The sequence below is a fragment of the Sprattus sprattus genome (assembly GCF_963457725.1).
Source record: "Sprattus sprattus genome assembly, chromosome: 13".
NCBI classification, from domain to species: domain Eukaryota; kingdom Metazoa; phylum Chordata; class Actinopteri; order Clupeiformes; family Clupeidae; genus Sprattus; species Sprattus sprattus.
Genome location: NC_137911.1, coordinates 16,257,336 through 16,285,091, shown reverse-complemented (window position 1 = coordinate 16,285,091; position 27,756 = coordinate 16,257,336). Strand labels below are relative to the sequence as shown.

General features: G+C 42.8%; 1 protein-coding gene across 5 annotated transcripts in view; it reads left to right on the top strand.

Moving 5' to 3' along the window:
- Nucleotides 1–496: 496 nt before the first annotated feature.
- The window catches only part of larp1b (La ribonucleoprotein 1B), a 29,808-nt gene continuing 2,548 nt past the window's right edge, over nt 497–27,756 (top strand). The window contains exons 1-17 of one of the 5 annotated variants that reach the window (XM_080850422.1): nt 497–1,467; nt 5,346–5,407; nt 7,012–7,071; nt 7,891–8,110; nt 8,441–8,566; nt 11,266–11,437; nt 14,442–14,586; nt 15,784–15,946; nt 17,196–17,437; nt 20,700–20,753; nt 21,388–21,753; nt 24,028–24,142; nt 24,317–24,474; nt 25,293–25,399; nt 25,571–25,734; nt 25,994–26,138; nt 27,455–27,564. In XM_080850422.1, the coding sequence (XP_080706548.1) occupies nt 1,092–1,467; nt 5,346–5,407; nt 7,012–7,071; nt 7,891–8,110; nt 8,441–8,566; nt 11,266–11,437; nt 14,442–14,586; nt 15,784–15,946; nt 17,196–17,437; nt 20,700–20,753; nt 21,388–21,753; nt 24,028–24,142; nt 24,317–24,474; nt 25,293–25,399; nt 25,571–25,734; nt 25,994–26,138; nt 27,455–27,564 (2,785 nt within the window). In that variant the 5' untranslated portion in view covers nt 497–1,091. Of the gene's footprint in view, nt 1,468–5,345; nt 5,408–7,011; nt 7,072–7,887; nt 8,111–8,440; nt 8,567–11,265; nt 11,438–14,441; nt 14,587–15,783; nt 15,947–17,195; nt 17,438–20,699; nt 20,754–21,387; nt 21,754–24,027; nt 24,143–24,316; nt 24,475–25,292; nt 25,400–25,570; nt 25,735–25,993; nt 26,139–27,454; nt 27,565–27,756 lie in introns of all 5 variants that reach the window. The other 4 variants (XM_080850423.1, XM_080850421.1, XM_080850424.1 and 1 more) reach the window with 4 other exon arrangements.

The window sequence follows — 27,756 nt, the reverse complement described above, 5'->3', positions numbered from 1 at the left end:
GAGCACCCCTACATATACACACGACCAAAATCTCTGTACTCAGCTGCTTCACGAGGACAAGTTCTCCTGACTCTTTTGACTTTTGCCAGTTCCCTGACTGTAGGGTTTGGTTACTGATGTCCTGCAGTCAGATTTCACCTCTTCCACAACCATCAATCAGCATGAAACATTCTAACTGAGACTGTAGCGTAAATGCAACACTTAAGCTGTAAATATAATTCTGTGTTTAAACTCATGAATGTTGTTGTCGTTTGTATTATTGTCTGTAATAATAGATTACTGCCGACAGAGGGCAGCCTCTATCTTTTATTTACTGTCTTGAGCTCTAGCTGATACGACCATGTGATAGAGTGTAAAGTTACTCGACCTGATATTACGTGGACTGTAACAACTTGCCACCACATGAAGACAGCAAAGCACACTTAAAGTAACTATAATGACGTGATGGTGAAATTAAATGATAATTTATCCTAGAATTCTAAATATGAGGGGGTATGGGAATATTTGTGAATTTACGTTTGCAACTCGGTAACACATGTAATTTGATGTGGTAGGCATATGCTATGTCATAATGAGTTGGTTGGCCTAGTTACAGGATAAGTGACATCGGTATCTAACCACGCCACCGAATAATAGTTGAAGTTCAGACCGCCTACCTCATTCGAGCGATGCTTCAGCGTGGATAGGCCACGTCAGATTCACCGCCCTGAGGCAACCACATGGCACTCGTCCTGCCTGTCCTACCACGAGTGGTCAGTAGGGGCAGCAACAACTCCTCTGGCCGTACGATAACTCGTGGCCATTAAAACTGATAGGTACTCTAGGGAAGCTAAGTAGCTAACTTGCTGATCAGCCAATTCGGAAAGTTTGAAAAGAGTTAGGATTTTAGTTGCACGTCGTTTTCGGTCCAGTTACTCATAGCAATGGCTTCTTTACAAAATCATATATGTTGATGTTGCTGGCAAGCGTGTTACAACTTCAACTTGTTTACAATCTGCTTGTCTTCAATTCGTCGCTTAACTCTTAGTACAAAAACACGTTTTCTACTTTTGATATCTTGAAAAGTCCTGGAAAGGATTTTTCGTTGCAGGATGTCTACAGAAGTTGTTGTCGGTGAGTCCGTCGTGACAGGGAGTCGCTTAGGTGGCGAGAACCAAAACAACTCGGACATCGACCGACCCCAGGAATCTGGTAGAGCCAACCACGAGGAGGGGCACAGAGATCTCAAAGTCGATTCAAAACATCAAAAACAGGGGATCATGGAAACCCTAGCCCCTGCCGACGAAATAAACAAGGGTAACGTTAACAACAAAGAAAATGACCAAAATGCCACGAGCAATATTGCTGACCCTCACGAAAAAGCAAAGAAAAAAGTTATCGAGGCACCTCCACCGAAGGTAAACCCGTGGACGAAGAAGAATGCATGCCCCTCCAACAATCCAACAACTAGCAACAGTCAAGAGACAGGTTTGTTTGTTTCTCTTAAGTTTATGACAATATCAGCTGAAACACTGCCACACTGATAGTAGAACATATGGCGATGGGCTTGTTTGGAAAGTTTCTCACTACTTCGTTAGGCTAAACGTGACGTTAGCTCGTAACCATTGCTAAGTTAAACTAAGCTAGCTGACATGCTTAGGATTTAGATGGCAAGCTAAAGAACTTCGCTAACATAGCATTGCTATCTACATGTGTTTTCTGTCTGTTGGCAAACCAGCGATTGGTTGAATGCTTATTCTACTATATAACTAGCGTTCTTTGCTTTGATGTCACTCAGACAATAATGAACAACTTTATTTTTCTTTTAAATAGTGTTCGTAGAATTGAGAACTTGGACATGATTAATAACCATATCTGTGGCAACTCGAGTGAAATTTTCTGTTATTCATACATGGACATGGAAAAGGCAAATCAGAGGGAAGAGGTGTGGTCTATTAGCTTGCTATTTAGCTTTAGAGAATTAGCCATGTAGATTTAAGACAGCTGTCACAAGTGCATTTGTTTGTAACTTACTTGTTAGCGTTGTTTTCTTTTTCATGACCGGTAAAGTAGATACGTTAGCAACATACCATTTACATGACCCATGTTGCCACCAGTATTTATTTGCCCAAATGTCAGATTTTTAAGTAAACCTATCATGAAAACTCAGCGAGCTAACTTAGCTAGCATTAACATTAGTGGAGTAGATACCAAAGTTGTAATGTCTGTGGACGTTGTATGGTGACGTAAGTCAAATAAGCTACCTTCAAATGTATTGAGGTGGGCGAGTTGTTTGCCACCGTAATTATGTTATGATGGTCGTGGCTTCAGCGAAACGGCCAACATGCTAGCGGTTTGCTTATGACTCACTATTATTAGGGTGCATCGGAACCTATGCTGCTCAATGCTATTTTCACCCAAGCAAGTACATTTTATCGCACTTGACCACGGTTCTGTTCATAACACGAGCTGATGTGGACCCGATTGGAGTACTTGTTCGGGGAGATTTGCTGATGGTGGCAGATTCGGTTGTCCCCATCCCCCTCGGTATCTGATCAAATTGCACTCGAGCACGTGGAGTGCTGACAACTGCAACTTTATGTGACGGGAGTTGTTGCAAAGAGCAGGAGCAATGCACAGGCCTCAGTGCTGTAGCACCTCTTTAAATATCAGTTTATTACGATCATTATGGTCAATCAAATCGGACATTATCCTTTTGGAAATTAACTGCTTCCCCCAGTTGGTTCTCAGGCATTGACAAATTGCCATGTATTGTCATGAACTTGTCAACAGTGGACAAAGTTGTATTCCAACGTCTGACAGCAAAGTTATTAAATTAATCCGTTAGAATGGTTTTATGGCCCAATATGGTACTAATATTGTATTGTTGTAATGTTTAAAGTAGGAAGGCAACGGTCATATTATTCTTGAGAAATCTTCTGAACTATGCCATGTTATCCTTTAGAAACATTGTAAGCTATGCCAGGTGGAAGAAACGAACAATGCTATTAAATATCATGTTTTTTAGATACCAAGTTTATAAGATTTGTTCACTTAACCATTTTCAATGCCACACTCACTACCAAATGTTTTATGGGTATTATACCATTTCACAAGGGTTAATAAAGCAACACCAGTAGTAGTTGGTGCATTTATGTGTGTCTGCAGCATTCCATCAAGCATTCGTTAATGTGAACAAAACTCCAGAGGCCTTGTAGGGTAGCGAGTTTAAGGATCAAGTCTGGTCATAATTAGATTATCCTGTGGCTAATTTAAAAGGCTAAGATCCCATAATGCATTACTGTCTCAAATGGGAAAGTTGTGACAGAATAGTATGGCTTCAGAATCTCTGTAAATGAAAAGCAATGTTCACAGTTATAAAGTTCATAAACACATTTTCCAATTTAGTTCTTCACGTGAAAAGAGGCAGATGGCTCACATGTCTCAGTTCTATAGTCTATGTGTTAACCAACAAGGACTTTTTTGACTTGCGTATTCAAAAACAGCCTTATTTTAGCATGCTATAAAAAAACAAACTGCTCTTACATGACGTTGCAAACAGAAAATGAGCCAAACCTGAAGAAATATGCATGTTGGCAAGATCAGTTAGGCAGGCTTGTGCACACCTCTTTAAACTCACAGATAATGATGTGCAAATAATAATGGCACCTGTCAGGTTAGACAAAGCAGAACTCTTGAGTTTGTCTGTGAAGTACAAGTCCTTTGCCACTGTAAGTTTCACTGTTACCTGAATGTCTTTTTGTTTATTTATTTTTAACACAATTCCTCTGTTGTGAGTCTATACATGTTCTATTAGAGGTGACTTATGGTATCCCTCTTATGCTGAGGTCCCCCCCAGCTTTCTGTGCCAGGCCAGTATCAGTGTTAGTGTGTCCAAGAGCTGGGTCACACCCCATACTGTTTCCCAGCACCCAGAGCCTTATCAAGCAGGCCATCCCTGATGATAAAGGACCCCTGACACTCCCAGGGTTGGGCGCCCTGCTCTGTGCCTGTAAAATCCTATGATATTTTTTTTCTCTTCTTTAGCTGTCTTTCCCTTTTTTTGATGAGACAGTTTTTGCCTGTGCATACGTCCGTCTCAAACTGGTTTTGTAAGCAGTGTTGGTACATGTCCTCGTAAGAAAGAAACTTGTGATTTTATTCAGAAAGTTCAGAAAAGTTCAGAATGTCTTTGGAAATAAACCCAAGTTGAGTCAGCAGTGACTTGGCTCTATATTCCTGAGTTATTGACTCATGTCTCTCATTCTATGTTGAAAACGTTGGGCTGGCTAGCTTGTAAAGTTACATTTTGGCACCTGGAAAAAAAGCTCCCCCCACAACTGTATCATGTCATCAATATTGAAACACTTGTTAACAGTATGATATCAGCCGTGTTCGGTTAACTAGTTACACTAGTTGCCATGAATTCAGGGCTCATTATTTCCTGAAGCAGGAGAGTGGATTCTGCATGTCATGTATTGTGTTGCCGCAAACGAATATGCCCTGGCAACCCATTGTTAATGAACAACGGCCCACATACCGTAGGGACCTGACATTGTGAGAGTGACAGAGAGAATGAGAGAAGCAGAGGATCAGTGAGAGAGAGAAAGAAAAAGAGAGGGGGAGAACAAGCGTGACGCGTGCCAGCCATGGCTGCCCACTGCCGAGCGTCTGTTGTAAATACAGTCCCGCTGTTTGCTCCTGTGTGGTTAATGTTTGACGTGTGTGGATGGGCGACCTTGTTCGACAGGTGTTTTTGTGTGTTAATGTGGGGGTGCCCAATGTCATTATGCAGAGAAGCACAACAACAATTTTACCTTATTTCAATTCACATGCTGTTTTAGCGGTTTTCATCTTATACAATTTGTAATTTAAATTATTTTGTGTGTAGAAAGCAATACATTTTTCACTTGTTTCATAGAGCAGTGCAAACCTGTTTCTTGGAATGGTATCTGATCCATATCCTACTTCTCTGCAAAAAAATGAATATGACTTTTGATATCAGGGTAGCCACACACAGATAATTTCACTGAACAAATGTAACGCTACACAATAGAACTTGACTCATTCCCTAGTCCTAGCCTATTTCCCTGTCTGTAAAAACACAGAAACTAGTTGGAGAATTTTTTTTTTTTTGCAACTTAATGCAATCTAAGTAAACACAGTGGAACAAAAAAGAAGAAGAAAAAATATATATCTTGTTTAAGTAAGTGCCACGCAAGATGTGCATTGCTTGCAGTCTTCAGAGCCAGTTGGAGTCAGATGGCGTAGGTGTTTGTTGGATTTGAGCAGTGTGTGGTGTGTTGTTCCATGGATGAACAAACACACATGGTCACCTTCTCACTTTTATCTGTGTGTTTCCACAGAACCGCAGAGTCCTGCCAAAGTGGTCCGTGCTGCAAAGCCTCGCTCCAGGAAATCCAGCAAGGTAACCTGTTTGTGTATGTGTGTGTGTGTGCGTGTGCGTGTGTGCGCACGTTTATGCGTGAGTATGTGTTTGCATGCTTGTGTGTGTGTTTGTGTGTGTGTGTGTGCGCGCGCGCCTGCTTGCCTTCCTGCTTGCCTGCCTGCTTGCCTGCCTGTATGTGTAAGACAGGTTTGAATTTCCAGTGTTGGTAAACAACCATAAAATAACATAATACCACCAATAACAACAGTGCTTCAGGGGTCAGGGTGAAAACCAGACAATCATAATCAGATTCCTCAGTGTGAACCTATAGCCAACTTTGTGTGTGTGTGGTGTCTAAACTCCAGGTTAACGTCCCTTCCAGTAGCAAACAGTTCCAACAACTCGCTGACCGTTTCTCTTTCCTCTGCTGTTTTGCACTTCTCTATGGTTGCTGGAAGTCCATAGCAATGAGGTTATTTCTGGAAAAACAGACACCATTTATTGTGAAGGAATGCTTTTTTTTCCACCGCCTTTTTTTTTTGTCTTCTGTTTTTTTTTGTCATCCGATGACGGAGTGAGTAAAAGGCAGGATGAGTTATTCCAGTCTCTTACTCAGTTTGAGTCCGGCTTGATATGCGGGAGGCTGACATTCACACAGATATGTCAAAGGTACTCTTCAAGCAGCTCTCTTGTGGTGTGTTCTCTAAGTGTGTAATACTGTATGTGCTGTTGAAGGATAGTATTACACACACACACACACACACACACACACACACAGGGTGTGACCATCACCCACTGACTGTGTCAGCTTCGCTCTCTGCCTCTGGTCCACATTGGGACACACAGGAATCTGATCTGGCGCTAGGCGTTCTGGGAATTTAGTTGGCCAGGCAGTTCTTAAAACCATGCTGAAATCTCTCAAATAAGACATGAGACATGGAGATGTTCAGACAGCTGTGTGAGAATGACACTGGAGCACATCTGGAATTTAAAGGAAGTGGATTGCTTTTAAAGTGCATGGTGTCTAAAGACAGTCCAAAGCATTTGTTCTGTGGCTGTAGATACAGTCATCACTAGAAGGGCGCTTGGAGATCGTAAACCTCTGCCATAGTCAAATACCCTATCTCGCATTGTTAACCATAGTAAAAATGAATGAAGGGATCTAGCCTGTGAGTTTGAAGCCACCGCAGAATGTAACGTATTCTTCGTTGTCCTATGCTACACCACCGACCAAGTGTTATGAAAACAGGCTAATAAACTCAACCAAAAAGTAAACTCCTTTGTGGAGGCAATAATCACATGCATACGGAGACCTGGGCAGTCTTGATGGTGCAGTGGCAGTTGAACCACAACAATAAGACGACACACACACATACATATAATATATAAACATATATATAAATACACACACTTACACACACACACACCTCTTACTTCTTTCTCACACTTTGTAACTCCTGAATGATTGGCCTTGGGGGAAACCTCACAGTCTTTCTCGTTTGTGACATTTAAACATGAATTTGCATACCAGCTCCAACCATTTGTTAACATGGCTGTCAGATCAGGGGGGATTTGTCAGGAATTTCACTGATGATGTATCTATTGACCTTTTTTGTTGATGTTCTGTCTCTTTCTTTTTGCAGTCGGGTGACTTCAGTGACATTACAAACTGGCCCACCCCAGGAGAATTGGCCAACAAAGAGGTGAATTTTTATTTTCTTTCCCTCTCTCGTACCCACCATTGCCCCCCCACCCCCCTCCCCCTCCCGCTGGTGACAATTCGACAAAGCAGCTCTTGCATTAACACGTGCTTGGATCAGTTCACCACCCCCACTCTGCACCCATCCCCTCGAGCTGTTTCGCCCTCTGCTGCCTTTTCAGGATTCTTCTCTTAGATAACCAGGAGATTTGGGGGCTCTCTTACAGGTTCCTGGATTTATATTGAGAAAAACATCAGCCCAACAGCAGCTGTTTTGAACCAGCCTCAACAAGCTTCTGTCCTGTCAATACTAAACGTGTCCACTAGATGGAACCAAAACAGGAACCCACTGGCGCACTGATAAAGAGCCTTATTATGAGCTTGCATATAAACCGGAGTTGAATCAACAGTATATTCCTTAGCCAGACATTGAGGGCTGTGTTGATAGCCTGTGTTGACTCATTAGGACTGAATTACAATCAGTCATGACCTTGTGAGTTGCTGCAAGCAGGCCTTCATATAAAGCCGGTCATATTAACAGTGTATTCATGTGTTGTTGCAAATGAGCAAATGGGATGAGTTCTGAGTTTATGATAAGATTTGCGAGGTTCTTTTGATGCACAGCCTTGTCTTGACTGACACTCAGGGTTTGTAGCTCAAGATTTGGTTGGCCTTGAAAGATACATATGTATTTCATTCATGTTTCATTCAACAGAACCTTTTATCCAAAGCACTTTAAAGCACTGATATGCTGGTATGTAATAGGAGTACATTAGGATGTGGAAGCAGACCTCTAAGTGTCCCTTGGTGTTGCCCGCAGCAGAATAACCTCATAAACTCACAGGGTCGCAAGGGGCAGGGTCCTCGCCGCGAGAAGAGGCAGGGCTCGGACAGGAAGCAGGAAACGAGCAGCGACGGCAGCGACAGCAAAGAGAACCGCGAGGCCCAGCAAGACGGCGCCCCCAATCCACCCACAGGAGAGAGGACAGAGGATGGAGAGGGATCGCAGAACGCCAGTCAGCGGAGAAGAGGGGGTGAGAAAAGTGTGTAACACACGATCATGACAATATACATGTAGGCCTGTACCCATACATACACACCCATTAATGCGACCATAAAGAATTGAGACAAAAGTAGGACTTGAAACTATACATTATATTAGTCAAAAACATACATACATACATACATCCACACATACATACACACAAACATTAATTTATGTGAGCTTGACTAGGGTAACTCTGTATTTGTCTTTAATTGTCTTGTCTGGACTCTGGTTGTTTGTGTGTATGTTTGTTTGTGTTTGTGTGTGTGTGTTTGTTTGTTTGTTTGTATGTGTGGTGTGTGTGCGCGCATGCATAACCTCTACAAAGGTTGGCGGCGAGAGAACAAGGACCTGAATGACGACACATCGAGCGTGCGCAGTGATGGTGGAAGTGTCCGTGGAGGGCTGAGAGGCAGAGGCAAAGGTCGCGGGCGGGGCAGAGGTCGTGGCCGAGGTAACAGTCCTTTAATAGTAATAATATAAACAAGAACTGCTTGTCTCCGGTTTGCTGGTGGTAAATTGTATCCCACAGAGGCCATTTCGATTACTGCCACCATCCATTCTGCACTTAACAACGTCATTGAATAATTTGCATGCCAGCAAAGTCATTCAAACCCATTTCACTGCGATATGCAGTTCTAATGATGAATGAAAAGTTAGTTTGCAGATAACACTGGCAATAGCCTAGGCTACACACTACGTCATGTTACGCTTTCCTTGGGTCTTGGGACACCAGCCAAGAAAAGATAATGTAAGTAAGTCTTTCCACCACAGCCACCATAGAGTGGAGGAAAGTTAATTTATAGATACTTACAATGCATACTCCATGTACACAATCTGTGGGTCTTGTGATGTTAGTCCGCTACATTTACACGTCAGATTGATACCATTCGCATTATAATGTGTTTAAAATAGTCATCACATCAGTGAATGAACACATAGCTCTGCTACTTATCTTATCTTAATGCTCATAGCCTACTTGCAACCCCTTCCTGCGGCGTCGTATTAGCCAAATGCAATCCACCATTTTAGGCATTGTGGTAAATAGTAGGCCTTTTTACCACAGATAGCCCTTCATATGAATTTCTGTTTATTATCTTGTTATCTAGATAATTATGTTTGAGCCAGCTGTTTTCATGTTAAGATATTTTTGTGTTCTAGTATATAGCTATACTATGTATGCTATAGTATATAGTTATAGTTATATATAACTAAATGATCTTGTAGGCCTTTTTAATATGATTACATTACATACAAATTGAATTTGAATGTACATTACATATTTATAGAAGTTGTATTAACAATGCAGAAGGCTACAACATATTTAGTATTTAGGAATAGGCTTAATGTAATGTTATCACCTACTTGATAAAAAGTTTAAAGGGAATATATAGAGTTCAAATCTGAGTGCTTGTATTTATTAATATATGAAAGAATTGTGAGGCCAGCTTAGATTCACACCTCTATTATCTAGACAGCCTTAAGACTTTCATAACCAACACCTCTGTGTGCGGGCAGGAATCAAATAATGTACAACCACAAAACCTGTCTAATTTGCACTTCTCCTGGAAAATGTAATCAAGGCGAAAAGTGTCTGTGACTATCACCTTGACGCGATAATAGAAACCTTGTTACATTATTAGGTTGCTCTGTCTCACTGGGGCCCTATTAACCCTCACAGCCCCGAACACAGCCACTGACGTCCAACTTCCCATAGGTGAAATACTTGTCATATGATTCACAACTTGACATAAATATCTGGGGAGTTGTACTCTGTGTGGCTGTGGTAGTGGGAGACAAGCTGTTGCATGCAGCACAAAGTTAAGATTTTGATCAGGTCCACCAGTGTTCCTGCTTAATATATTTTGTAATACAGTAATAACAGCAGCAGCAGCAGCAGCAGCAGCAGCAGCAACAACAACGAATAATCTTCATTGATAATCTGTTTCAAAGGATATACAAAGAGCTTTACAGTGGTTTAAAACCGCTAAGAAGGTTGTGTAGTGTTAAAATCGACATATAAAATAGCTTTTCAGTTTTTCAGTCTCATGCCAGCTAACCTAGCATTCCTAACTAATTCTAGTTTAGGGAGCCCTCCTAACAGTTGGCAGTTGCAATTAGCTGCTAAATTAATTAAACGTATGTATTTGGGGGCCAAGTAGAGAAGCTTCACAGTGTTTTAACCAAACAGTTGGCAGTTGCAAGGGTGTGTTAATACGACAGTCTTGGGTTCAAAGTGATCCCGGCCCCTTGTGGCTGATGTTTAAATGGCTTCACATAGACATTAAACAATCCTGAGAAGTAATGGGACATAGGTGGGGTAAGGGCTTTCTCAGATCTCAGCGTAGCGAATGAAGGCGGACCAGTCAACCCTCTCTCTTGCCCCTTCTTGGAGACGGGAATCTTGCTGCTCACATTCCTACTGGAGCCATGGCAAAAGATTGGCATTATTGTTACGAGGTCAACAGGGGCTAGATTAATGGTCCAACTTTGACTCCCATTTCAACACAACACTAATACGGCATAATCACGACAAATAAACCGCTTTCAATGTAAGTGGTAGTTGGGTCTAACTCTTGTGCCCTTTAGCTGATCACTGAGTTCTCATTACAGCACCATCACCTTAAACAGGGCAGGGCAGCCATACCAGTCACACAGGTGTGACATATGCTGTTAGGACCCTTCAGGGAAGCCTGAGGTAAACATTCAGGAGATGCTTCCACTGTGTTTTCGTTAACGCTTTAAATCCAGTGTGACTTGGTGGCCAGTGGATAGATACACTTAACTAGTACCCTAGTGAAGGATAGACACACCAACCCTTGGCATAATTGGCATCATGCTACACAGACTGGGGCAGAGTTCCAGAGCAGGCTTGCCTTACTGAAGACCCAGACACTCTCTTCTCAGCCCCTCCCTCCCACCCTTCCCTTCTGCACCCCCCTCTCTACCCAGCCGGCCCAAGAGCTTTAGAGTGTTTGTATACATATGATATTAATGAATTTTATTTTATTTTATTGCATGCATGTTGATTCAGTTAATTCAGTGGTTCCTTGTGTGCAACATGTTGGATGTGGACATAGTGCCAAGTAAAGATGAACTAAATATGTGAGGTTATTGGGTCGTAACCACCTCTTGTCCTGCCTTCCCCCCCAGGTCGCTATGACTACTCGCACAGCTACAGAGAGTCCTACAGTGAGGGCTCCAACACAACGATGGCCAATGAGTTTGGTGGCAACAACATGATGTATTACTATGACGACGGCAATCGCATGCAGATGTACACGGTGGAGGAGAGCCTCCTGAAGGAGTACATCAAGCGCCAGATGTGAGTTCACACTCCAAAGGGTCAAAAGGTTGAGGTTCACAGGTCCGCTCCAGCATTTTGAGTGAGCTATCTGTATAAGAAACACAACTATTCGGTCAAACTCGTGTGCGTCAAGGAGGAAGGAGGTTTAAAAAAAAAAAAAAAAATGCTCATGAGTGGCATGTTTTATTCTAAATGCCAGTGCTGTAGTTTCTGATCAGTGACCAGCTCATGGTAGTTCATACTACTTAGAAGATGGCAGTGTGTGTGTTTGTGTGTGTCGTCTCACTCAGGATCTCAGGGTCATCCTCTAGCCAGTAGGTGGCACTGATCGTGCAGCACATAGAGTGGGGCACAGTTGGGCCAGGACAGAGTGGCGTGTGTGTGTGTGTGTGTGTGTGTGTGTGTGTGTGTGTGTGTGTGTGTGTGTGTGTGTGTGTGTGTGTGTGTGTGTGTGTGTGTGTGTGTGTGTGTGTGTGTGTGTGTGTGTGTGTGTGTGTGTGTGTGTGTGTGTGTGTGTGTGTGTGTGTGTCCTATATATAGCCCTGTGCCCTGGGGAGGCTGAGGGGGTGTAAATGATCTGGGGCAGGAAGTGAGGAGAGAGAGAGAGAGGGGTCACTGTTTTTTTTTGGCCTGTCTGTTCCTCCCCCTCTCTCCCTCTCTTTCTCTATTATTATCTATCTTAGTCTTCCACTCTCTTCTCTTACTGTAGCTGTCATTCACTCGCTCTTTCCTTCAGACATACTCTCTTTCTCTCTTTAAAAAAAAAAAATCTCTGACGGACTTCCTCTCTATCATTATCTGTCCTCACATAAGCAGTCAGTTTCCTTCAGACACACCTCACCTCTCTCTCTCTCTCTCTCTCTCTCACCCACCCTCTCTTTCTTTCTTCTTCCCTCTCCCCCTCTCATTCTCTCTTTCTTGTAATGGGGGAGGTAAGGGCCCTCCAGATCCCCAGTAATGCTCTTCAGTGTGTTCACCCAGCCATGCGCTCCACCCAGCTCCAACCCCAGCCCTGAGTGCCTGTGCTGGGGGAGCTAGAATCAGACTAATTAGGAGCCGTTACCGACGTTTCTTTTGACAGGAGGGCTTTGAGTGACGGGGCATTGATTGACAGGACTCTCTCTTTCTGTGTTTCTTTTTTTATGCTGTTAATTGATTCGGTGTGTCATGTGCTATTTAAAACAGATGCGTGGCAACAAATAGATGTAAGAGTTTATAATTTAAATTATAATTTAAATTATATATATATATATATATATATGAAGGGACGTTTCCTCAGCTGGGGGCTGCTGTGTACTTTGTGTGCTGTGGGGCTGTGCGCAGAGCCGTCCTGAGCCGCCAGAGATGAGCTGTGCAGAGGTGGAGGGGCCAAGCGCTGGTAGAGCACGTGCGCCCTGGCCTTGGAATCCTGCCTCTGGCAAAACACTCATCACTTAGACTTACTCTTACTCTCCCTGAGTGCACTGCACAAACTAGAGAGCAAGAGAGAGAGAGAGAGAGAGAGAGAGAGAGGGAGGGAGAAAGAAAGAAAGAAAGGGAGACAAAAAAAGGAACACGAGAGCGCGACTGAGAGGGGAAATGAGAAGAACAACAAAGGAATGAAAGAGAAGTAGATAGATAGAGAATGGGGGGTTACAAGAACGGGACACTGTAGCGAGAGAGGGTCGGGTAGGGCAGAAGTGCTGGAAGAATGAAGAAGATGAAATCAGGAGAGTGTGAGATGTATGGTAAGAGACGGAGAAAGAAAGAAAGAGTGAGCGAGAGAATAGAGAAAAAGAGGTAGGGAGAATGAGAAGGGGAACGACTGACAGCTCAATATCTCCCATCGCTTCTGACACACAAATGTAACACCAGCACATCACACCTGTCACATTGGCCAGGAGAGAAAACACACCTGGCAGGTAGAGGGGAGAAGGAAGGATGAAGAGAAAGAGAGAGTGAGGAACAGAAAGTGAGAAAGTGAGAGAGTGAGGAACAGAAAGTGAGAGAGTGAAGAACAGAAAGAGAGAGAGAGATAGTGATGAAGACACCAAGGGAGTGAGCGAGACCAAGTGAGTGAGTGAGCGAGACCAAGTGAGTGAGTGAGCGAGACCAAGTGAGTGAGTGAGCGAGCGAGACCGAGTGAGTGAGCAAGTGGTGGTGTTGACAGGCGGTTAGATGGGTGAGTAAGCAGTGGAATTAGAGTAATGAGTAATTTGACCTGGTTTTGTTCTGTGTGGTTCTCTGTTTTTAATTAGTTTTCATTCCGTGCCTGCTACTGGACTCTGGCATTTGTTTTCCTTTTTTCTTTATCCGCCTCTTTCCCTTCTTGGGCTTCAGTTTGGCATGAAAAGGAGAAATAAGTGGAGAAGTTTTAGTGGAGAAGTTTTAGAGTGAAGAGGGAGAGAATGGGGATAATGCTGTTTGACATTACGTATGCTTCAGGCCCTGAATCAAGGCCAGTAGCTTGTTGTAGCTACTGGCTTCAAACTGTGGCCCAAAGCAAACTCTTCCAATGGTCTGTTAGCTTCCCCATGTAATCCAAAAGGGGAAGATCAATTCATTTGGAAGAAACAATTTCTCTGCAACTGTCTACATATTAAAAAAAATATATATATATCTCAAAAGACATTACGTATGCTGCTAGCCAGTCCTCTGCTGTAGGATTACGTTGGAGCTGTCCTAAATGTGTTAATCTGCGTCAAAAATGCAATTCAAGCCCAGACTGGTCTTAATCTCTAACTGCCCCTCCCCCCCTGAAAAGCCTTAGCCTACCCTTAATGACGGGAAGGCCAGTCTTGACCCCTCACCTCCGATCCCTGACCTTTGACCATGTCTATAAGTTGTGCTCAGGCTTTAGGGGGTTAGGTAAGTTTCATTGCATATTTTATTGTTTCATCTGGGAAGGCAATACAACCTATAAACCATAACATATGCAGGAATGCCCTTATCTCTTTCACACTCAACTGAACCCCTAGTAGGCCTTGCGCTTAAAGCGAATGTAGTCCATTCTTCTAAAACTCGCTGTGCTCTCTGTGTGCAGTGAGTACTACTTCAGCCTGCATAACCTTGAGCGGGACTTCTTCCTGAGGAGGAAGATGGACACCAAGGGCTTCCTGCCCATATCTCTCATCGCCAGCTTTCACCGTGTGCAGGCCCTCACCACCGATGTCAACCTAATCAAGGAGGTGCGCATACGCACACACACACACACACACACACACACACACACACACACACACACACACACACACACACACACAGGTTTGGGGAGTTACTATACAAATGACAGAATAAATGTAAATGAATAAATGTTGGTGACCAAGAGCCTACATCAGAATATACAAGTTTTGGGGGAAATATGTAGAATATAGAATTCATTCTGTTGCAGAATCCATTCCTTTGGCCGTAGGCGCTAACATTTGGAGTGTTGGTTCTCCTGTTTGAATGTGCACTGTCTCTCGTCTTCCAATACAAAAAAAAATCAAAAGTAATCAAATATAATAAGTAACATTACTTTGATAAAGTAATTAAAGTAAGGAAATTACTTATTACATTTGTAACAGGGTACTGTAACAAGTAATCTGTAACCTATTATATTTCAAAAGTAACCTTCCTAACACTATACACACACACTAGCGCACACACACACACACACACACACACAGAGCTTTCACCGCGTTCAGGCCCTCACCACCGACAAAAACCTTATCATGGAGGTATACACACACACACACACACACACACACACACACAAACACCATGCCATAGAACATTTACCTGTGTGACATGTTTATATCCCTCAAAACATCCCATGTTTCCTGACACTCTGACACTCTGTGTTTAAGCATGTACTCTAGAAATCATCCAACTGTGACCGCTACATCACCATAACATCCTGACAAACTATTTTCACTACATTCGCTCACCCTTTAGCATCCCTGTAGCACATACAAACTTGTTCATCTGCAGGGATGCTCTACCTTCACGACTGACCGCAAACTGATCATGGACGAAATGTGCTATTACTTCACCATCTCTGCAGAAGATATGCAAATGATCACACATACAAATTATTTTCCATTTTCACTGAAAGATATTTCTTTGCTGGATGTTCATTTCCTGCATCACTGACTTCCAATGCATCCTGCAGGAGGTGATCTCTGTTTCTGGCATTCTCTTAAGCCCAGTCATGGAGTAAACTATGCATTGTCATTCTAGATTATTATTATTTATACCCTGGAGAGAATAAATACTCTTTTTTTTGATTGGCTTATAGTTACAGGTGTCCATTAGTTCTCCGTAACAAGACACCTTTTAGCTAATTTATCTATTTGATAATCTAGCATGTGGTGTTAACAACATGTGACTGTATTGTCTGCCAGGCTCTTGAGGGCAGCAAGGTGGTGGAGATAGTGGAGGAGCAGATGCGGGCTAAGGAGGACCCCGAGCAGTGGCCCATCCCCACGCTGGACATCCCCCGCACAGACTTCACCCAGCTCATCAACTGCCCTGAGTTTGTGCCCCGACAGAACCTCTCATCCTCAGGTATGTCACGCCTCAGACATCAACTTCAGGTTCAAGTCACAATAATTATAATTTTTTTTTCAAAACGTTGTAGTTGATTGTCATGTAAGGGATAATGGCCGACAGGGCTTACGGATGGCAGGAAATAATGGGCGTTCAAGGTGGGTTGGTCATTACTATGATACTATTGCTACTTCAATGTCTTGAAGTCCATTATGCTGCTTATACTACAGTTTCCACACTTGCATTATGTTAATTTGCAGATATAATTTTCCTGTGATGATCAGTAAAACTGACTTGTTCGTAGAACTACTTTCAGGGTTGCGAACTACCATGCTTTTGGCGTGAGGCGCAATAATTTAGATGATAGTCGTGTTGTGACAACGACGAATGAATTTGTCAAATTGATATGCATGTTTAATATGGTCAAAAAGCACACTCAAAGGTTATTTGACATTCTAAAGAACACATCACAATTGAAAATTCAACCAAGCCGTGATGTAATGTTCGTCACAAAGTTCTAGTTGATTGGTTTGCGCTGTTTTTGTGAAAATCAGAGTTATTGTCAGGAGAGAAATATTTGAGTCGACAAGCATGTCAACTGCAAGTACCGTTTTTAATATATTATTGGCCCGAGTTTGTGTTACTATACTTGCCTGGAATGTAGGCTTATATTATTGAGGTTCCATCTGCACCTTTGGCAGAAGCCCACAAGGGTGTATCTGGCTCGGCCAATAGAAATTTGTGTGTCGTTTTTTGTTTTATTGAAATTGCTTCATAACCTCTTAATATAACACAGCTGTGTGATGCTGTTGTGCTATTTGTGATGTTTGCGTCTTTTAAGGATCCAAAGCACTGTTGGCAGGGGATTTCCTATAGAAATAGATTATAGCGCAGAAAGGCCCACACACTTATTTACAGTGTTGACGGGGCGTTAGAGCAGTCAGGGCAAGATACGGAACCACAGGAACGCCTGGGATGTGTTTGGTCAAATTTGGATCATTCTGCACGTTGTGTAGGTTCTTACACGTAAATTATGGTCATTATGGTATTGTTGATCCCTCAACTGGGATGATTTAAAGTCACGGGGTACCCTGGGAAACTAGGAGGCTGTGAATGGAAGAATAAGTGCTTCTAAGTCTAGGTCTGTCCAGTCTATTTTTGTTTTAATTTTGTTAATGCTCCCAACTCACCAAGGCTGTGAAAATATCTTTCATAAGAGACTGCGAATTCTTCTTTGTGGTCTCTGATTGGTCTGCCCTTTCCTCAGTGTCGACCTCGCCCACTAAAACCACCAATGACGATGCAGAACCCTCTGGCAAATCCAAAGAGCCACCTGCGACAGACCCAACCTCCCAGCCTCCGGGCTCCTCAGCCCTGCCTGAGGTTCCGTCTGGTTCCAAGGTCAATAGCTCTGAGCTCAAAGGCCCGTCTGCCAGCGTGGCGGAACCAGAAACGGAGGAGTGGGTCCAGGTGGAGAAGAGACATCGCACCTCCTCAGGAAAGACTAAGGTACATTCATTCTCTCACACTGCACCTCTGTCTCACATTCCTAACTTCATATATGTCTCTCATCCCTGATGTTGATCTCTCATCAGATATCATATGATATCCAGGGTTCCCGATCATATTTCTCCGATCAGCTACCCATCTCTCTCTCTCTCTCTCCCTTGATCGATGCTACTAGTCACTTCATCTCTATCTGTCTATCCCTTCCATCTTAGACAATCACTCCTTTCAGATCCACGGTCATCCATATCTCTATTGCTTCATCTGTATTGTTCTGTCTATCCCTCTCAGACTTTTAATCCTGCTCACGCCATCCCTCCCTCCATGTCACTCTACCCTTTTTTCTATTAGCAGCCCCTGTTCACTTCTGCCCACTCTAAAAGTTAAGCTATGCCTGTTCGGTTTTTTCACTTATAGATACAATTCAGAGTTTCTGTTAGCTGATGTAATACCGTTTTTTGCCTGGTAAAATAAAAAAATACAACAAATTAAAAACTTGCTGGTCTAAATGCCCAGTAATAATGCTCATTCATGCTCAAATGTAGCTACAACATTAGAGTGTGACTCCCCCTGAAGTGGCAACTGAGTCAGCTGACGCGCCTCTCATTGATTCCAGGCGCGCCACAAAACGCTCCCCAGTTATGGCAGTTTAACTTCTGCAACAACATGCAAAGTGCTTTTTTATGAGTTCATCGATCTGTATCTGACTGAGGCAATTTGAGCCAATGAAGCTGCTGTGTTCTGCCTGTGTCAAGCATGCCAGCAGAGGGGCTTCTCTCTGCAGAATCGAATTAAGACAACACTGCGAAGTCGTCTGGAGGAGGAGAGTGTGAAACGGATTGCGCATGTTTGATTTCAAGTGAGCAGCAGAAGAGTTCACTTACTGTTCGCTTGGCTTAACCGTTACAGTTCAGGAAATAGTCAAACTGCTTTGAGGTCGTTGTCATATCTTCTGTTAACATGGGTGTACATTATATTTGCGTTTGTAACAAAGTTGTTAAAACGTGACCCAATATTTCAAATTGGTCTTCCAACGTCAACATCTTTTTCTGCAAGCAAAAGTCCTAGCGAAAACCCTGGTACAATCTTGTCCCTCCTCAGTTTCCTGCATGGATTCCGTATCACACTTCCTGTGTCACCCTAATGATCTAACCTCGACCCATTGGGTCTAGAGGTCGACCAATATATCGGGCCGATATTTGTCATTTTTTAATCTATCGGCATCGGCCGATTTAAAAAATAATATTTTTTTTTTTCTTGAACTAACAACACATGAAAACATAAAATGTGACGGATTCATGTTTTACCAAGAATTATCCCTTCCCCCCTCCCCCCTCCCACGGCCCAGACAACAACAGCAATTTTTTTTTTATTGTTTTCTTGAACTAACAACACATGAAAACATAAAATGTGACGGATTCAAGTTTTACAAATAATTCTCCCTTCCCCTCTCCCACGGCCCAGACAGCAACCCTAAAATAAAGACAAATCATAGTCTGTACACATACATATATGTATATACATTGAAGAAAAGAATAACTAAAATAATAATAACAAAAATAATAAATAATACATTAAAAAAAGGGGGTGGTTCTCTGGATTACTAGATTATGGATGTTTGTAAGTATTAGGCTGTGTGTGTGTGTGTGTGTGTGTGAACTAGAGCGTGGCCCGGGCCGGTTTTTTCTGTCCGAGCCCGGCCCGGTCCGACAGAATAGTAACCGAGCCCGGACCGAGACCGACAGCCATTAAGATTATTTTTTTCGAAACCGAACCGAGCCCGACGGAATTCATTTCTCAACTGTTCATAGTAGCCTACTAATGCCACATTGACGTACGTCTTTTATGAATATCCTGGCTTTATTAAACTGGGGTATCAACAGTTAAATGCTCTCTCTCTCACAAACAAGCGCTGTTAAACAACCGCACACAATAAAGCCAATATGCATATTTAAATTAAATGATTCACATTGCATTGAACGTTTAGTAAAATGGTGCGGCTCCTTTAAGATGAGCACGTACAAAGACAAAGGTGACGCATAGTTTGGATGTAGCGACAAACATTTATGTGCTGTAACAGGGTTAACCAGTATGTGAGTAACGTGAGCTTTATTAAAGCATATTAATAGCGTGTGTAATGTGTAGCTATTTCATCCCGTTTGTTAACCTTTCCTGCTGTCTGTATTTACTAACCAGCAGCAGACGTAAAGGAAAGGGAATAATAAACCCCGAAGTTAAAAACATGTAGCTAATCTACTTCGGCCGTGGAGCATTTTGCTTCCCTGCAATCTCCAACTATCAGAGACAGACAGCAGGAAAGGTTAACACACGGAATGAAATAGCTACACATTACACACGCTATGCTTTAATAAAACTCACGTTTTATGCTACACTAACGGAGGCACAACAAACAAGTCTTACCATTGAAGATCTGTTAGCACGCCGACGTTCGTTCTGAAACTATCTACATCCAACCATCGAAGTTTAATCCATGTTGTTGTGGAGAACGAGAGTTGCATCAATCATATTTCATTAAAACTTCACACTTCTTACATTGGACATATCCAACAGCCTAATTAGAATCTGCATCGTCTACTAAGCAGAAATATCTCCATACAGTAGATTTCCCTTTGTTTAGTATAATTTTAAACTCTCCAGATGACCGTTTCTCTTTAACTTTCTCCGTGATGCCATTTTGCCACCTGTAATCATGTTGGCACGGACATAAACAAATCCCCGCCACAGGAAGAAGGCTGTTATCCTAAAATGTAGGACCTAAATGTAACAGTTGATATTTAAAATTTGGAATGTTTTATGAATTATCGCGCTGATGTGTCGAACCCGACCCAAGCCCGCTTATACATTTCTAATATTTGTCCGAACCCGGCCCAACCCGACGGGTTCCGACGGGCTCGGGTCGGGTAGCCATCCTCTAGTGTGAACGGGGGCACGGACTTCAGACTTAAGATACTAGTAGGGGAGTAAAATTGTGTGCATCAAGTTATTATTAGTGTGACGCTTTAGCATGCAAAATTAATGGGAAAACTTTTAGAAAATTCGGCAGCCCATATCGGCTATCGATTAACCCTGACCTCTAAGTATCGGCATCGGTTATAGAAAAACCCATATCGGTCGACCTCTAATTGGGTCCCTGTTTCATATTCACTCTTCCCTAACCCGTCCCGATCTTGTCTCCTGTGCTGTCTGTCCCCATATCTGTCCCCTGGCTCTTCTGTCACCCCTCACTCATTTCCCTGCTGTTCAGTCCTGTGATGGCACTTCTTCCCCTGAACCCACTGCCCAGTGCATCCCAGCACCAGTTGAGTACCTCTGTTCACCACGCATCCCTTTCTTTCTTTTTTATTCTTTGTTCTCTCCCTTTTCCTTCGTTCTCCCGCTTCCTTTCTTCTGTATCTTTATTGTTTTATATTCCAAGCTCTGCTATATCCTAGAGTAGTGGTGTGTCACCAAATAAGGATAGCCACAATGCAGCTACTTTGAATTGCAAATGTCTGTACTGGCTTAGCAGTTAACCTGGTAGCATAGTACAACTGGTGAGTTGTCTATTTTATGCGCTGGTGTCAGCTTTCTGAAGGCTTTGAAATGGAATTAAACTGTTAATTAAAGGTGCAGCCTGGAATTGTAATTCAATTGACATTTTTTGTCAAATTCAGCGAATTACTCTTCATGGTCTTCTACCTATATGTCCTGTGTGTCCACTTAGATTAGAAATACAAAAGGTGACTCGGACCAAGCTATAGGCTATTCAAGCCGATCATCCTGTTGGGTCCGGAGCACAGAAAAGAGTGGTGTAATTTGATTAGCTGTTTAATTAGCACAAATAGCAACAACCTTTTGCCAGAATCATAGACTGCACCTTTAAGTGACTTTGGTGTCCCTTACATCCTGTGCATTCTTTAACCTAACACTTGGTTCTGTTTTGGCATGTTCAGGAACGTTCAGAGCCGTCCCAGACCGTGCCACGGCCCAAGGCTGAACCACAACTAGAGGAACTGGATTTCATGTTCGATGAGGAGATGGAACGCCTTGGGGCGCCTCGCAAGAACACCTTCACTGATTGGTCCGACGAAGACTCCGACGACGAGCTGGCTGACAACGATGTCAACAAGATCCTGATCGTTACACAGACGCCTCCCCACATGCGGAAACACCCCGCAGGCGACCGGACAGGGAACCACGTCTCCCGTGCCAAAATCACCACTGACCTTGCCAAAGCCATCAATGACGGTCTGTATTACTACGAGAAGGACCTCTGGGACGAGGAGGAGGATATGCAGCTGGACTGCGCGAACATCAAGGTACACATGTCTATGTTGGAGGTCTTTGTAAGGAACATCTGCCACAAACATAATTTTGATTCTTAAGGTCTGCTTTAATGAACAATCACTGATGGTCTCCAACGTCTCCCCAGAGTCTCACTTTCAACTCCTGATTAGTGGAGTTAAAATGTGACGCCTATCAGGCTTGTTCTCCCATGCTCCACCATAGAACTCGATAACCTCTCACTCCAGTGTTGGCTACAATCAGATCCTGCCACTGCACCCCACCCCAAACTGAAGCCCTAGGGCATTTCCTCTGAAAAGACACACACACACACACACACACACACACACACACACACACACACACACACACATAACTCCCAGCATGTAGCACTTCCCAAAATAACCCCTTATTTATTGCCATCTTTGCCCTGCTCCTATGTGTGACACCATACGTGACACTACAGCTGGGTGCTTAATAAATTCACTGCACACCACGGAGAAGAACTGGGCCAAAAGGATCTAAGTGTGGCCCCAGGCTTTGAGTTATAGTTAACTTCTGACATAACATGGTTTCTTCTTTCTCTACGGTGGCAGTCAGATCTATACTGTTGCAGTGAAATTGTGTGATAGAGATTGGGAAATTGTGCCACGTCAAAAGAAATCAGCACCTGCTTTCAGCATGGCTGTAGGCACCTAGTTTAGTTATTATCAGTTTGTTATCACCTGAAGTTATCAGCACTTTTTCCATCAGTTATCAGTGTGTGTTTTGTCTTCTCTTTGAAAACAGGTGGAAAGTGCACAGAGGGAGAGAGAGACATAGAGGACAGGTTCAGGGAGAAAAGAGGGATAGAGAGAAGAAAAATGAATGAATGAAGGCAGGAAGGAGAGGAAAGGAAGAGAAGAGAGAGGAGATGCCTCATCTGGTCATTGAGGATATTAGATTTGCTCACTTTTATCTCTGCAACTCCTGGACCCAGCCTGTCCAATGTCCCCTAACCTCTTGCTCTCTGAACAAACACACCCACACTGAGAACTATTAAAGCTAAACCAGCTTTATCTGCACAAACACACGTAGCCTTGTGTTCATTTTAAATACTTAAAATCCCATGAACTCTGGTGTTTAAGCCTCAAGCTAGTCTGACAGATATGGTTCATAATGTTCTGTAGTGTGTGTGAAAAGTGACAGATGTGTTCACATGCCAAGGTCGCATGGTTGAAATTTTTTCCTCCTTTTTCCTTCCTTTTAAACTTAAAGTCCAAAGTTCAAAGTCCGGCAGCTCGATAAAGCCTGCGAGCGTGTCGTTCTCTTAACAGAAGACTTAAAACCTTGCTTTTGTGTTTGCCCTGCATTTCTGGGTTTCATACAAACCTCCATAAGGAAACATACCGTTAGAATTTCATAATGTGAAAGTATGTATGGGACCTATAGGGTCTGTTTCAGAGTCCATTGTTGTCTTACGAGAGATAAGGAAATGGCACCTTTTATATACACCGCCCAAGCCCACACCATGCCCTCATGCATTAGCTTTATTATTTGCATGTGGTCTTCTGTTGTTGAGTTTATGTAATGTGTTTAAAGTATGTTAGTGTTATTTATTAAGTTAGATAATCTCTTTCATGAATTAATCTTTGTAGCCAAGTTGGTTGGCAATGTTTTTATGATGAAATCCTGAAATGTTGTATGGCAATAATGATCCTCCATAAATAACAACTTTCATGCATGAAGGTGTCTGATAAACAAGTCTGACTCCCGTAATAGTTTTTTTTCTGTTCAAATAAAAATATGTTTAGTGTTGGATTGCCAAAAGGATTTATAGTCTCCTTTGGTGTTCTACGAGTTTAGATGCAACTGTAAGGAGTAGCATAACCCACAGAACGCCCTATCTAAAGATCTTTTTGCCTGCCTTAAGTAGTGATAGTAGATTGTTGTGCTCTTTGCACCCGAGGTAGTAATTAGCAATCATTAGCAAGAGTAATCTCTCCTGATGTGTGTGTGTGTGTGTGTGTGTGTGTGTGTGTGTGTGTGTGTGTGTGTGTGTGTCTGTTTCTGTTTGTCTCTTTGTTTTTGTCTGTCATGATCCTCGTATTTATGTTTTGTAAGACTTTTTACATTTATGTTGATTCTAGTAGACATACCAGGCACACTGTTCAGATTTAAAATAAGTTGTTGTTAGTGCAGACGTGTGGCTGTGTAGTTACAAAAATTTTCACATTTGTTGAATTTGACCCTCCTAAAAGGTTGGGAAATCCTTTTAGTCCATTTTTAACAGCGAACATGCATTCGGTCTCGGTCTGCCTGACTTTCAGGAGGTGGAGAATTTCAAGAAGTTGAACGTGATCAGTCAAGACGAGTTCAACACCCTCGCCCCCAAAACGCCCGTGGATGCCTACCAGGATGTCCCCCCACCTCCCCCTGAGCTTGGTACCCACACAGACAGAGAAAAAAAATACACACACACACACACACAGTTCTTAAAACTTCAGCCAATATAATACCACCAATATAAACTCACACACGATTGCAACACACCTTTGAGACATTATTCATTGTTTGTTTCTGTGCCTGACCACCCACTCCTCCCCTGACTCCAAGCAGACGAGGCCAGTATGGCTCACTCACTCCCCAAGATGGTCCCCGATTCTCCTGGAGGTCCCAGGACCCCACATACCCCGCGCACACCCGGACGCCAAGACCCCAGCAAGATGCCCCGTTTCTATGCTGTCATCAAGGAGAGCGGTGAAATCGACGAAAAAGTAAGAACCACTGGGCCTCGTAAACAGAAAATGTATTTTTGGCAGCTTGTGACTTGTGTAAGGTGCATTTAACACATAGCATAGACAAATAACCATAGACAGGAAGTAAACGCTGTGGATTGTAGTAGGTAGAGGAGGAAGAAGTGTTTTCAATCCTGTATACAAAGTTTCAGCAGTAGTGCTGTCGTGGTATGCTGTGCATGGGAGGAATCTCTGAGACTAAGTGTGCCAAGCAAAGATGTTTAAAACATAACATTCATTCCAAAGGGCTCTAAAAAGTTTCTCATCTGTATATAAATTCTTTCCCAGTTAGACATCTAAGAGTGTTTACAGTCTGCATACAGAGGCTTGAAAAAGTGTTCAACCCCCCTTTTTATTTATCTAAATTTTAAGCAGACAAATTGCTTATTTAGCCTATAGTATGAAAATACTGATTGTGAAAATATGTGCAAGTATCTTTTGCAAATGGTGATGACTTTTTTAGTTTTAAGTTGACATATTTTGTGTAGGTCACTGTGTGGTTGTGTGTGTATATATACGTGTGTGTGTGTGTGTGTGTGTGTGTATAAACGACTGTGTGTGTGTATATACATACTAGTGTGTGTGTGTGTGTGTGTGTGTGTGTGTGTGTGTGTGTGTGTGTTTTCATTTGGTTTTAATCATAGTGCATGCTTAAGAATTAAGAATGCTCAAGAATGGTCTTGTCTTGTCTAAAAGTAGAGTGTTGTTGTCTGTCGTCAGTTGAGTGTGTGCTTAATAGTGTGTTTTCTTGCTTATGATATCTGCTAATTAAGAGCTATGCACCCTCCCTCCCTCAGACCCCCAGGAAGAAGAAGACAAGGCACAGCTCCAACCCCCCAATGGAGTGCCACGTGGGCTGGGTGATGGACTCAAGAGAGCACCGGCCTCGAACCTCCTCCATCAGGTCTGCTACTCAGAGATTCCTCAGCAGGGGTTCCCAGTGATGCCCTATAAGGGATTCCTAACAGGCATTCCTATTCGAAGACATAATGATTTTGGCTACCAGTAGTATTAACCCAGTTAAGGGGTTGCAGGTTCCCCCTCTAACCCTCTCCCTCTCTCTCTCTCTCTGCAGTAGTTCCAATGCATCCCCCTCTGAGGGTGCCCCTGCTTTGTCGGGGAGTTACGGCTGTACCCCTCAGTCCCTGCCCAAATTCAGGCACCCCTCACACGACCTTCTGCGTGAAAACGGATTCACTCAACAGGTGTATCACAAGTACCGCAGACGCTGCCTGAACGGTGTGTACACACACACACACACATGCACACACTCACAGGCATGCACAAACACATATACACAGAGACGTCATTGATGTGGTGTGCCAACAACACATGCATTTCATTTATACTCCATCACAGCACACTATAATTCAGACCAAGATGACAAAATGATGGACACTGGTGTAGACATATCTTCGCAGTCCATGACAAATGATCATAAATTCCCACAAACTTCAACACATTTGTTTATTGTTTATCCTGGTTGCTGTGTCCTTAGAGAGGAAACGGTCGGGAGTGGGCCAATCTCAGGAGATGAACACACTCTTCAGGTTCTGGTCCTTCTTCTTGAGAGACAACTTCAACAGGAAGATGTATGAAGAGTTCAGGCAGTTTGCCGTGGAGGAGGCCAAGGAGAACTACAGGTCCGTCTGGAACAGAGGCCGTATTGTTTGAGTTTAGATAACCTCAGCCGTGGCATAATAGGAAGCAGCTCATGCCAAACGCGGACCATAATCAGAATGGTATAAGTGCGTCACTCTTATCGTTTGTCAGTTTGAGCTTTCTCGACTTATGGACATCATGGGCTCATTTCAAAAGTAAAGTGACTGGACTGGAAGTATTTTTTATTATTATTTCTAATGAGGCCCATGTGTCAATACTGTGTAAATACTTTTGAACTCCAAAAGGTAGATGTACTGTGTAGCCTCTCTGTCGCCAACTGACAAACGATTAGAAATGCGCATACACCAGACAAAAAGTTGGCATGGAGGAACGCACATTCTCATGTTCATTTCACTCTTGATATGTCCGACCGTGAGCGTGAACGGTGCCGCAACGTCTTTGTGCGTACGCAACGTTTGTACACGAGGCCCTAGTTCTTTGTTTACTATGCATGCTCTGGCTTCAAAAAGCACTTGCTGCACAGAATCAGTCTGATTTGAACATTATGGTGTTCTTTCTATTTATTTCTTAACGTAAGGGCATTACTCCATGCTGTGTGCGTACTTATCGTAGTCATTGGGTTTGAAGTTAAGTGCCCTGTTATGCCACCTCACTGGAGCAAACAACCCTGGCATGCTGAAGCATGTAGTTTGACGTGAGTAGTTCGTTAAAAAGGGCAATAATATCAGGGTGTGGGTAGAGAATGTCTGGAAGTTGGGAGCTTAAAAACTTCCTGGTAGGCCAACTGCATAGCAGTGCTTTAAAAGCAGCGGTTCAGCACCTGCCAAAGCGACATTCCTTTTTTAGACACGTCAGTGAGCAGTGTGTGTGCAGTGAGTGTTCCTGAAGTTAGGGGTATGGGAAAAAAGTCTGCAGGAATTTAAAAAGATTCTTAGTGGCTCAGAGGATTACGTGTAAAATCTTAATCAGGTCTTTCTGCTTCCCAACCCCGTTAAAAATAGCCCAATGATTTACGCAGTGAAATCTAGTTCAATTCAGTGCTTGAGTAGTTAAAACTCTGAATGGTGTCATAAATATAGCTATGCTTTGAACCTACTGCTTTTACTATAATGGTATATATTATTAATGTTTAAATGTATACAGTTGGAGATAAGTGTACACAAATGCTGCAGAGTTACTCACAAAACATATTTTTAAGTTGCCTTTTTGAAGCATGTACTGTAAAGTCACGCACACCACTGACCATGACACACGGTGTTATAGTGTACACGTGATTATAATTTTTTTTCTTTGTTATATGATATCTAACATGTTCGTTTAAATGTATTTTCAACAGGTATGGACTGGAGTGTTTGTTCCGGTACTACAGCTACGGATTGGAAAGGAGATTCAGACAGGATATTTTTAAAGACTTCCAGGAAGAGACACTGAGAGACTATGAAACTGGTAATGAAAGTTGATTTTTTTCGTTGTTGTGGTTTGTCTGTTTCGGTGAACATTATTAGCCATGATTGAGAATATCTGTCTTGAGAAATCTAAAGTCTGTGGCAGTTCGCCTCTACTGCTCTATGGTGAGATGAAACATTCAATTTGTCACATAAACGCACGTATGCAATGGTTAACCCTTGCTCCCTCGAC